The 13,505-nt window shown below is 42.7% G+C and overlaps 1 protein-coding gene across 2 annotated transcripts in view; it reads right to left on the bottom strand.

The window, feature by feature from the left end:
• The window catches only part of CIAO2A (cytosolic iron-sulfur assembly component 2A), a 203,333-nt gene that overhangs the window by 119,526 nt on the left and 70,302 nt on the right, over positions 1-13,505 (bottom strand). For both annotated transcript variants that reach the window (XM_069624203.1, XM_069624202.1), the window contains exon 3: positions 2,952-3,001. In XM_069624203.1, the coding sequence (XP_069480304.1) occupies positions 2,952-3,001 (50 nt within the window). The remainder of the gene's footprint in view (positions 1-2,951; positions 3,002-13,505) is intronic.

Raw genomic sequence — 13,505 nt, 5'->3', positions numbered from 1 at the left:
CAACGCAAAAAAAGCTAAACATATGGTGTTTCCCATAACAAAAGAAAGAGTCAGCAAGGCACGTTCCCTAACTTATAACAACTCCTATAATTCTCAGAATTAGTTTTAAACTCACAGTTTATGCTAGACGCTAGATTCAGCACTTGTCAGTTAAGAACCAGAAAACCATGCATCAATTTTTCAAAATTACATAAACAATGCTACCAACAATCGTTAAGAAAACTGCTGATTAGTACAAAAATGGTAAATCAAAATACCTCAAGCCCAACTCATGAGGATTCATTTTAGAGCTGCAAGTTCCAATTGATTTTAACATGCATCCACTTGGCTTTTGTTCCTTCTGGCAATTCATTTTTATCAAAAAAGCCTGAATAACATCAGATCTTCATTTTGAAAAATGTGCACAGATGGCAATTCATTCTGTGCGGATACTCTTGAAATAGTTGTAATTTGTGTTAGTATCACTGCCCTCCCATACACTCCTGAATAATCTAGGGATTTCCTCTTTCTAAATTATTGAGCCTTAGATTGTACAAAACAATTTGGTCCTGAAGAAGACATATGTAAATAATAAGATCCATCATCGAAACTGACTACACAGCACTGCAAAGACGTGGCCAAATGACAGGGCACATCATCTCGCTAGTTGACTGCATTCCCTCTTATTTGCTTTTTGCTTATTTACCATTTCCTTAGATTTATTTTCAATTCTCTGTACTATTCCACCTAATGTTTTTGAGGATTTTAACTGATTATGCTATAATGCACTTCATTTGGATTTTTAAACTTGATCAATTTTACCATTAAAGTCATCATATTTGCATTTTGAGATCCCCTCTTTTTAAAATGTCTTTTGAAATGAAATTACTATTTGCCGTAATCACATTGCCGGATAACTATGATGTCAGTTATACTAGTTCATTAATTTAACCCACAAGTGAATAACATTTTTTCTTAAATTGAATAATTAATTCATCCCAACAGACATGCCCTATAGTTTGTTTCGTGATATACAAAGCATTGTCTATGGGTTAAGGAGCAGGTCCATTTATTTGTGTTCTCCGATTGGCCCTCCTGTCATCCCAGTGTGGCTAATGACATTCCTCCAAGGGCCATCCTAGGGTGAAGTCTGATAGTTATGTCATAGGTGATCTAGAGTTTGCAGTATTATGATCCTACCAAAGATACCCTACTATTGTTACATTACATTTGCCAGGTGCCCCTAGGTTGGCTAGCGTGATGCTCTGGCAGAACCCCCCCTTAAGTGTGTAGCCTGTGACTCTTCCTAAAGGCTCTGCAGAATAGTGTCTGATAATACCGACATCCCTTTCCTCGGGTGAGATGAATACAATTCCTGTAGTGGCTCTCCAAAGCCGATAGGCGGCTCCCTTCGGTTGATAAGAATGTGAAGGCTACACATACAATTAAACAGACAGATCAATAATATACCAAAAGTATTAAATATTCACTGGCACATTAACAGTGCTGGTATTAATCATTCCTCAGCCCGGACCTAATGTAAATACTAATAACAATGTTACACTGAAAACATTAGCGTAATCAATAGCACACAAAGACACACTATTCTCGTGGGTAAATATATTATAATTATTTGGAGCAGCTAGAACTCACATTATTAAACTGCTTAACACATTCCCAAAAACACTTCTATATATATATGTTTATAGGAAAACAAATCAAATACAAACATCAACAGAAAATTATTTTAACAGTCCAGACGTTATATCAAGTTTATTGCAAGAAAAATACATTTATCCATCAATCTTCAAATTTAGATGAGCCAGCCAAGTATATGTATCATCGATAATAGACATACTAGCGACATATTCTGATGATAATATACATATGTGTTGGATGCCTTGAGATTCTGATAGTTTACTTAGCTCAACGCATTTCGTGAATTTACGATTACTATACTTCAGGAATAGGTAGCTCTACCTTCCTTAGCAAGATCTCCACAATTTGGAGTCAAAAATTTCAACCAAAGGTGCATCCTCGTTTTTAGATGTACCTTGATCAGACTCACTTTAAAATGTATCCCACGTGTGCATCTAACCATGAATTTCTCAGTTGTAGCGAGAATTCTAAGATCTATGCCTCTTCTACCTTCAGTTATAGATATATCTTCATCACCTAAAGGGTAATTCCTTAGCATATATTTAGTCCAGTTTTTAACGACCATGTAAAGGACCACTTAGCAAGAAAACTGCCTCCAAATCACTTCAAAAGGTGATTTCCAACTACTTGGGTTGGTAACAAGGTACTCCTGCTGAGCTCCCTAGGGTTTAAGTGAAATCACATGCACAGTGCTGGGCATATTCTAGTTTGGGAAGAACAATGCTCCTACCAGGGGTTTCCTATGATGTTCGACTGGAGATTGCAAGCAGGGGCATCCCAAGGTCAGCCTAACACACCCTGCCAAAAGTGACCTAGGGTTTGTAACTGGTCACTTCTCCCAGGGCTTACCAATGATGTTCTATGTGGTTTACTCAAGATCCTTTTAAAAGTGGCAAGTTTGGCCAAGTTAGTTTGATTGTGACATTTTAAACTTTATTATTTTGTAATGGTGGGGTCCCCTCCATGCAATACCTCTACGGCCTGCTCGCAACCCTGCATACCTCTACCCACCCATATATAAACACTTGCATATGATCAAACTTGACCAAACCTACAACTTTAAGAGGACAGTGAAACCACAGGATGCCAGGATTTACGGCCTGTCAGTACGGTCAAGTATGCTCTTGAGACAGATATTTGAATTCGGCAATCCGATCAGTGTGGTCAATGCAGATGGTTTATGTGACTCAAGTGGAAAGTTCAGAATCAAGTAATTACATCTATGGATGGGCATTCGATGGACGTGCAGGGGACAGGATACAGGAAGGACCCAACTGAATACACATTGTGATCCAGGTAAACAGATTGCTTACCTTGTGTTTGAAGGGTAAGCATCTCTGAAGTTTAACCCGCAAACAAAGACCTGTTAGAGACAAAAACGACAGCATGTTCCAATTATTCCAGAATTATGCCTGTCAGTTTAAAAACAATTATAGAATCTGAATATAGAATGAGACAACACCTAGAACTGGAAGGTACCCCATTCATTCCCAAACCTCTGTGGCAGTGCAGAATCCATTACAATGTTAATGTAATAGGATTACTTGGAAGAATGTGTCCATCATATGAACATGCTAGAACCATTAAAGTTATTGTCTCTAACATACTGCTGAGCTACACATCCCATTGCTAAAGAAATGAACTGCAAATTGTGGATCACCGTATCCAAATCCCTGATGTGGGGCAGGACATATGCCTACGCCAAAAGAAATTGAAAACAAGTTAGAAAAACGTGAAGGTTACAAACATGGGAAATAAAATGTTAAAGTTAAGGTTTAAAGAAGCTTCCCCAAGAAATCAAGTATAACAGGATATCATTAAAACATAAGATTCTTATTTAAAACCACCAAGGAAGAAAACATAACTCACCCTATGTTAGATTTATATTTTTCGTTTTCACTATTAGGTGGCACTAAAACGCCACCTATAAGTAGAAAATACACTACATTGGAGTAAATCTAGGAGGGAGAATGCATTTTCATTCAAAACTTTATTTCACATATAATTATAGCACATCTATAAAAAGATAAATCAATACATTCACTTCCCATATAAATCACAAAGCACAATTCATAGATAATAAAATATATACAGTATTATCAGTTGAACCAAGAAGAGGAGGAGACAACTGCTATAGTATCATTCTAAGGGGTCAATTACTCGCAATTTCTTGCAAAGCCAGGCTCTATAGATACATTGTAACCGCTAAAATATACCTTATTAAATATCGATTTACAAAGATTCATAGCTTTGTAAATGGTCTTAACACCATGTTTTTTCAACGTTGGCTTTAAAAATGCAGTTCTGAGATCTTTGTTCTCTTGGGCACTCGAAAGGAGGATGGGATTAGCCACTTTGGCAATGCTCAAACTGGACTCGCCCCCTCCGCTTTCCTCCTCCTGGCAGGGTCTCTGGATCACCTGGCCTCTCTGGCAGAGTCTCTCTAGCTTGCAGGGCGTACTTCAATTCTTCCTCCACTAGGACCAGTCAGGGCACAACAGGGTCTCCTCTCAAGCAGGTCTCCATGTTGGTTTCCCCCAGGAAAGTAGTCTCGTTTCTAGGAACGACTCCTTTTCATCTCCCCATGTAGCCTCCAAAATGCTCACCCTAACACCGACAGCCTGGAACTGAAGGGGCTACCTTTCATACTTTGCCTTTCCTCTTCCTGCTGCCTTCAGATTGGTTTAGGCAAGGTGTTCCCTATCTGGTCCTCCATTGTTGCTCTTGTTCCCACTGGCTGATTCAAATTTCCATTAGGATCATTAGTAATTGAGAGGTTTACTTCTTTTCTCTCTCTCTCTTATGTTCTTACTATCCCCCCTTTTATAGATCTACTGCTGTATTACGGACTAGGGGGATATTTATTTTATTTTATCAGCAAACATGTTTTCTACACTGCTGTGAGGGTGTGTGGGGGGGATTCGAACCCTGACCGCCTTGTATGCAGCATGATATCTGCTAGGAAGGCTAGGGCCTTACCTCAGAAGCTGTGTCGCATCTTCTCCCTCCACTGTGAGTGCTGTCAGTGCAAGGGCCACTCTTCTCCACCTTTTCGCAGCCAATCCGCAGTGATCTCTCTATTCCTCTCCCGCAGGCACTGCCAGTGCATGGTTGTAACTTCTCCCCTCTTACATGGCTGTCATTGTACATTTCTGCCGGCTTCTCCCCACTGTAGGGGTCGCAGGTATGTTTCCTGTGGAAGTCGCTATGCTGCTCATTACACGCCCCTCTCGATCTTAACTTGTCGTCTGATCGATTTGCCTCACTTTCATGGTCTAGCACTCTGGTGAGGGGACTTCAAGAAGTGCAATTCCGCTTCTGTAGGTCCAGCCGGAGTCCACCGAAGTTTCAGAGAGGGTTGTACTTCAGAAGACAATGTACAACACTCAGCAGCGAGGTCCCGGGGTATTGGGGGTTTGCAGCACAGGAAGGTCACAGCTCGTTGTGAGATGGCTCGAAATGTCGGTCTTGTTAAGGCTGATTGGTCTCACCAGTCCAAGGGTCGGAGTCGTCATCTTCCGGATTCCTCTGTCACCTGGGAGAAAGGGTCAGCATAGGCAGCAGTTACACAGCAAGCATCTCTGGTCGCTGGAATCAGCTACAGGCATCTTCTCTTCATCAACGGATTCAGCTCCAGTGGTTGACTTGTCTACAGCTTCCAGATCTAGGCCATTTATCCAGCAGCCTATCTAATCAGAAAACATGCTACATTCAAACTTTGGGGGGTGGCTGCCCTTTCTGGACAACCAGCCTCCCAGTTAGGACTGGTTCCAGGCAGGCAAGCAAGAAGACAAAGAGCTGAGAAGTTAGACTCCTCCTGCGTTTCCCATCTTCACAGACACTCTGGAGGCTCGGCGGGCTTCATAAAGGATTCCCGCCAAAGATAAAAATCAAACCAGGACAACCCCACACCCAGGACGGCATAAGGACCAGGAAAGAACAAGCACACACAAAATGGTGAAAAAAGAATGCAGTCACTATATATATATATATATATTCTATCATAGATAGTGTTGTGTGATACTTTACATACAAAATATTCATTTTTCATGTGTTACGGGCCTATAATAAATAGCATATTTTTCTAACTAACTGTCCAAGTATAATCCTTGGTGTTTCACTGTGTGGACTCATTGTGGACCCTAACCACACTCGCCTCTCCCGAGACCAAATCTTGATCAGTCTCCACATTGCCTTGATTGGTGTGGCTTAAGCTCCCAGAAGTAATCCCTGTTTTCCAACAAGGGTGAACTCCACAGTTTAGAAATCCACTCTAACATTCTCCATGCACATGAGGGGTTTTCAAGTGAAGACAGCGCAACATCCAATGATGTACCATATTGTGTGAAAGATCTGAGTCAATGAAATTGGAAAAACACAGCCAGTTTAGTTCTCAGTGGATGAGTAGGCAAATGTTTTCGTGATTTCTTGCAAGAAACAATCCATATCTTCGGAGAGGCCTACATCGGCATTCAGGCATGCAATTCCCGCCTCCTACATAACAAAAGACATTTTAGATTGTCATGAGACTCAGCACTCATTCTTATATCTTCCAAGTATCACGTGAACATCGGCTTCCGGTCAGGACGATGAATTTAGCAGTTTCCGGTCTCGTCCTACTCAGGCAAGGGACATAGGTTCTCCGCCGCCTACACACATCCTGCCCCCTAGGATGGGCTCATTGTCCATACTGGAAATAACCGATACAGTCCACAACATAGTAGGCCAACTGCCTTCACCCAGTCACCCCGAGCTCAAAAGTCCCAAGCTCAGTATTTTCAAGGGGCACCTATGCTCATTCCCTACTACAACTTACAAGCATTGCCTTACGCAAACAAGACAAGGGGAAACCCTGAACAGTTTGCTGAGAATAAAAGACAAACACCACCAGGACCCACAACAGATGGGTATGGGGAAAATATCACCAAAAAAGGATTCGGTGCCCTCCCCGCTAATTTCATCCCCCTCACAACACCCGCTCGTATCCCGCATTGATGTCACACTACTTCATTCTAGCTTTTAAGGTCAGGTCTGATGTTCACAACTTTATTTTTGCTCCATTACTCTGCAACGTTTGGACTGTGTTGGTAGCCACTTGCTCTCTGAGCAGGAACAAAGTGACTTCAAGGCATTTGTCAGGACTATGGCCTGCCCATTTTCTTTTAAGCCTTTCTCTGTGCAGTTTTGTCAATGGGAAAGGCGAGTCGCACTCCTATAGGAAACCCCACAAAATGAATTGCTATTAACTTTTGACTTGTGCGACAGATTTGGCCAGAATTCTGAAGACAATTAGGGACGTAACCACCCCCCCCCCCCTCCACCCCCCAACACACGCACCATGAAGCTGCACTATTTGGAAAAGTTCTGCTAAAAAAAATTAAGAAAAAAAAAAGAAAAGTTGCAGCCTAGTCCCCATTCATTTGCCCATAGCCAAAAAAAGTACATTTTGGATCCAACGCACAGCCCCAACCGCTGGACGGATTTGGACCAAGTCCGAATGAACTTTGGCACGAAGCGTTGACTAGCGATCCATGTGTGGTTTGGGGTTATTCCGTCCAGTAGTTTAAAAAAAAGATTTGATGGAAAAAAGGGACACCCCTTATTCAAACTAGATTGCTGGGAAACTGGATTTTTGTAAATAAAACAGCATCCATTTTTTTTGTTCTCGATGCGAGAGATAGCCGTGGCTATAGGACAATAAAATGCACGAAAAAAGGCTTATGCAGGTCAAAACGCAGGCACATGCCATCAGTCTAGGAGGTGGGGGGCTTGTGGGACGAGGGGGAGTAAGCGGTCAGCAAGTGAAATTTGGGAGCTGGAGGGGTCTAGGGACTGAGTTTGCAACACAAAGCATTTCTGTAACCTCGGCTATCAGACAAAATAGCTGTGAATAGCTGACATCTCAAAGCAAACCCATCACGGAAACAGTGTGTGTAGTGGGGGAAATGGGAGAGGGCAGAGGAGGTGATGAGTGTGTGGGGAGCAGGCACGGAGGGACACTTGGTGTGGCCCTGGGCTGCAGGGAAGCATTTTGTTTTCCATCCGTTTTTCCGATATTCACAGCTATAACGACTACAGAAAGCAAGGGCATCTGTAGTTCTGTATCTGCGGCTATAGAAACAAAAGGTTTTTTTTTTTTTTTTAAATATGTGTACAGCTACAGTGAAGTCAGGGGTGAAAAATCACTGGCCATTATAGGCATCCGGCTCCCCCATGCATGCAGTAACCAGGACTGACCCTGCTTAGTTTCAAAGTGAGGAAGCGGCCGGCCCCATCAGGTCCTGTTGTCTAATAAAGGAGCCCAAATTATAAGACCACTTAGAACAACATGGTCCCTTCCTTGCTTAGAAGCTAAGCAGGGTCTGCTTCAGTTAATGCACGGATGGGAGACAGTCCAGTTCCAGATATTGTTGTTTTCTTAGTTTTAAATATCTCATAACACACTAAGAAAACACATAGCATCCGCATTATTGTTTGTCAAAACATGCTGCTGTCAGTCTTTGCAAGTATTGCACTCTAAAGCTGCACACATGAAAAGAGTAGGTATCTCTGGGTATGGAGCTGTAAATACATGGAGAATTGCAAATCCAGCTTGCAGGTGTGAGGCTAACTAGAATAGCATTTTGTATATAATTACCCAACATGGTTTAAAGATCCTAGACCATTTGTTTGCCTTTTGCTGAATTACATTATGGTATTTGTAGACTCCTACTCTAGATGGGTGTAATAATGCAATTGTACACTTTCTTGCCTAATACAGTTCTATAAGGATTTATACATTTGAGTGACACTATGGTATGTGTACTTTGCAAATTATCTTTATACACCAGAGTATTGTTGAAAGCCAGACATGGGGGTGAAGAAGGGAAATAATGGGAGGGCAAGTAAGACATGAGTATTTGCCCAGGTTGTGGGAAGAGAGGTTGTCAATCCTGACACTGGTGCAGTCATTCCCCCCCCCCCCCGTGTGTGGCTGCTACTCATGGCACAAGTAAAGGACACATGTGCGTGGAAAGTAACATTTATTCAGAGGCCGGACGTAAACCCTTGGTTTTTTGGAGGTTGGCAAGCTTGCTCAAGAATTTGGCTAAAAGGATTTTACTCAGGTTGTCATGTTCCCAGTGATACGCTTAGCCACAAGACCACAAACACTTGTCTAGTATTGGGATTTTGTTTTACATGGGAATTTTCCACTACCAATTGCTGGGTTTAACAGGTGAGCACCTTTTATACTTTGCCAACCTTATTAGAACATTTCCTCAAGTTATTTTTCTCGTGTTCATTACTTGTTTTTAAAGTCCAATACTATTTTCTTTTGCATACTTTCTTCTAAAGGGAAGGTCAATTTACCTACATTTGTATATTTCACTTTAAGATATATGTTCACTTGCTGTGTATATATTCATGGGTGCAAGCTTTTGATTTGCGCTATCTAGGCAAAAGTATCTGTGCATACGTTATTCTTGCAGCCAGTCATTTTTTTCCTTTTCCATGCTGCTTAAATATGGTTAGTTGGGGTCGTGGGATGTATCGCAACAGTCACCAAGAGACCGGACATAAAACAAGGGGCTTGTAGCACTCTGCTTAACCAAAGTGTAAGATCCTTGGCAAACAATTAAATCTCCCAGCCCATCGCCCAAAATAATTGTGAGTTCTCAAAACCTGCCATCTTTTATACATAATACCACTGTCAAAACAGGTCAAAAGCAGTCTGTGATTGATGAACGTCTTTGATCGATGGGTTGCAAGTGTTTTAAAATATAGAGTGGGCACGTCTAAATGCCATGGCTAGTGGTCTGGTAGTGTTTAAAAACATACAGTGGGTACAGCCAAAGGACAAAATGTATCGAATAACAAAACCCCTGCACTTCAAAAAAATTCAGCTAAAGCCACCTTAACTTCGCACCCCCTGTTGTGCAGCCAATGACCACAATGATCACATCACAGATTACATCCCTGATGACATCACTGATGGAATCACTGGTGACAGTGATCATTGGAGCCATTCACCAGAACCTACCTGTAACTAGCTCATGCTGAACGGTTTAGACTTTGTTGAAGACTCCCTGTTGTAGCTGTGGTATTCAGTCCAGAGTCTCCGGGGGAAAAAAACTCTACTCCTCTTCCAGCTAAGGGAATCCTGCTTACTGCTTTTCACCATCCAAGCCTGTAGCCTGGTGTGCTCACCTAAAGGAGTCCTGGACCTGTGATACTGCCCTCAAGCATGCTGGAAACTAGTGGTGTTGTTCAAAGGTACCTGTTCCATCTAGGGACATCTTGGCATGGATCTCTATAGATGCACATTCTCGTGGGACCCTCCTGCATCCTGTCTTAAAGCTCATTGTAAAACAGGTCCCAGAATGCTCAATGAGGACAAAGTCAATTGCGAATTATTGGGCTGCTGCTTCTTCTGTCGAGTCCAGCTCTTTGTGGGTCAGCTTGAAGCATTCATCCAGCTGCTCTCAACTGGGCTATTCTCCACCCAGATATCCCCAGCTGTTCTGCCTGCATTAGGGACCAGCTTTGTGATCAAAATCACAACTATTGAACTGGCCGCTGTACATGCAACACCTCTGCCTGTTCAACTTTTTTTCATCAGCATGGGTCACATCCTGGGGGGAGTCTTACAAATTCCCGCACATTTCTGGTCTTTCGCCAAGTCCTCTATCTACCCAGGACCTGGGCAGTCACTGCAGTGGGGCTTGGTTCTGTCTATACAACCTTTTTCCATGCCATCGTCGAACCAGGGTTTGGAGCAGTGAGGAACTCATGGTGGCAACAGTAAAGACAGACACAAGTGATCACAGTTCAAGGGTGTTTATTAAACTGTATATGCAGGTTGGGAAAATGCCTAATCTAAACCTAAATCTAAGATGGGAGCAAGCTACAACCATCAAATAATAACGCAGTCCTAGTGAAGTCTTGTCATAATAAAAGGGGCTAGACTAAGAAAAACCTATTGCCAATTACGCTAAATACAAACAAAGAATGTGGGCTAAGGTTCAAAAGAAAGAAAGAAGCGTTCACAAATAATTAGTCAGGATGCGGTAGTCGGGTCTCCCTTCCCAACATTTTGAGCACGGGACAAGGTTCACCCTTTCCCAGCACGAGCTAACAAGTTCCGGTCTCAGCTATCAGGGCCTTCAGTGGTTAAGTCTCTTTTCTACAAAATGTCTCTTGCCTCCGAGGACCTGATGGCTTCAAAATAATAAACAAAAAGTTCCTTTTTTCTTGCACGTCGGGTGATTTCTTTCACCCCTGGATACCCCTGTTCTGGGCTCAGATCCATAAAAGTTCTTGCTACTATCCGAGCCTTCGGTAATTACGTTTCTTGCTTCCGGGGGCTTGATGAGCTCAAAATCATAATACAAAAGTTCTTACTTGTTTGTACTTGGGGTGATAATTCTTCACCTCTGGCTCCCCCTCTTCCCGGCTCAGCCCCCCTCGAATGTCAGCCTCCCTCCGCCGGGCTCATGCTGGCTTGTATTCAAAAGCTTTCTCTGTGGTACTTCACGTGTCAGAAGGTGATGGCTTCTCACCCCCTGGATCCCCCTCTTCCGGGCTCAGATCCCTCTCAACCTGGATCCCCCTCAGATGTTTGCTTCCCTCTGTCGGGTTCACTATGGCTTTCAGCACAATCTCATCTGTAACATTCATAAATCTTAATGTCCTTTTAAACAGTTCATTGTGGACGACCCTCTGCTGGGTTCACTAACACACTATTCATTGGGAATTTTGGCTTAGTCCCCTTCTTAATCGGCATCCTTTTATTGGGTTCACTCTTGCCAACTTTGTCAATCACAGTTTCTTAAACAGCTCTTACGATGTGGGATTCACTTCCCTTAGCTTCACAATCATCTGTCAGTCAAAGACTTTTGACTGTACAGAGGATTTTAGTGGACCCCTGTATGACCACCTTGACCCTTTTCTCGCCTTTCCCAAGGCCTTCTGTTAACGGTAGTTTCAACAACAGGTTCCTCAGGGAGCACCCACGTGGTGCCCGACTCCTCTGTAGCTGGTTTTTCCCTCTCATATTAATAGTTCTTTTTACTTTCTTCAATTAGCAGTTTGCTACTTTTGTTCAACACAGTTTGGTTTCTTATTGGCTCTCTCCTCGACTCGCCGTCTGCGATGAACCGCTTGGCTTTGCTGGTCTCTGGAGTCAAGGTCGATACCACAGTGGCAAGCGTCTCTCCCCGGCTTGGCTATCAGCAGAGGAGGGCCCCGTGTACCGGTGACATCTGCTGCAACAGACGCTGGCTATTGTGAGCGGTCTTACGATTACTTCCGCTGAGGTTTCACAGGCTGGGCTCGGAAAGGACAAGATTACTTCTCCCCTTGTCACCCTCTCGATTTGTGCCATCTTTCTCCTCCTCTTGAACTGCCTTGCTGAGTTAGTTCTCTCGTTGTGCAGTCTGCCTTGCTCGTCTTTTGCTCTTGTGCGCAACCTTTTATCCCTGTGGGGAAGGGAAAGGGCAGTCAGTGTGTGTGATTCTGGTCAATTGCCTACCTTTGCCTGACATTTGTGGTGGGAAATGTCAGGTAAACGGCTCTAGTTTTTCTCCGTCTTTTGTGATGCGTGACTGTGTTCGTGTCTCAAAAGGTAGGGGGTTTGGAAAACTCTAAAGGGTGAGATTGGTAGGATTTGTGAAACAAACACGAATGACCCAGATTATTATCGTGAATACAGGGGGGATTGTGAGAACAGTAGTGTTTTGTCATAATAAGAGGGACGTGGAGAAGGATGGGGAGTTTTGGGGTGCAAATCAGGAAAACAAGGATTCTGGAAGTTCTGGTTTTTGAGTGTAGCAGGGTTTGGGCTCCTAATTGGTTTACCAGAGGTGTAGGGGTGGTTGGATTTTATTTATAGGGAGCTTCTTTGGATGGCAGGAAGGAAGAGGTGGAATAACCAAACAAATCTTCAGGTACCTCGCCCCTGGTAGAATACCGCGTCTCACCTGGGGCATTCCTCCAAGCATAAACCCGGGCTCCCCAACCCAAGTGATTCTCCCTCACTCGTCCACCCCCAGGGTTTGGAACTGAGAGCACCAGCCCTTCCCATGCCACCCGAATAAGGGATTCCCGAGGTCTACCTGGGAGAAGAACTTCAGGTTTCTCACACAGGTCTTCTGGCAGGGACCTTCGTCCTTGACAGGTCGCAGGTTGCCTCCCCTGTAGCCCCCTGGACCTTTGGTAACACAACCTACAATTCTGTTTACAAAAGAAATATAATAACATGGAGCAGCCCATTAACTTCGTCCCATTCATTCTTATGGACAAACATGTCATTATCTAAAACTGTCTAAAACTGTCTAAAAAGCACCTGAAAGTATTACTGTAATATTCTGTCCAATACTTGTACAGAAAGTCATTAAGGATTTGGATTTTTGTTTTCATTTTTATAATACTTGGGTTTATCTTTAAACTATTTGTCTGACCTGTAGGTAGTTGCCCATGTTTTACTTATATTAATATATATTTCCAAGGTCTACAAGGCTATTAACACATGGTGGTAGTAGCAATACATGTTTTGGAGTTTTTGTGCCTAAGTAAACAATTGTGCTTTAAGAGTGAGTAATATAAACAGACAAACTGAGTTAGTAAATTAAATGTATTTCTATTTTGTAGTATTTAAACAACATGGTTGTCTTCATAAATTAAGCATTTTAATTGCAACTTGGTTGAACTGGATACCGTTAACATGAGCATGCATTAGTTGTCATGTAAAAGTAAACTGTTTCTCTATAGCGAAAGCATTTTCCAATGTTTTATCTTTATCTTTCATTTGTTAAATACCATGTTGCTGCAAAATAAATGTCTTGCCAGAGAGAAGGTGTCTTGCCCTGGAAATTGCATTGTTTCCCCGT

The sequence above is a fragment of the Ambystoma mexicanum genome, chromosome 11, assembly GCF_040938575.1.
Source record: "Ambystoma mexicanum isolate Mex_15411 chromosome 11, UKY_AmexF1_1, whole genome shotgun sequence".
Taxonomy (NCBI): Eukaryota; Metazoa; Chordata; class Amphibia; order Caudata; family Ambystomatidae; genus Ambystoma; species Ambystoma mexicanum.
Note: the sequence above shows the minus strand (reverse complement) of the source record. Positions and strands in the feature narration are given on the sequence as shown.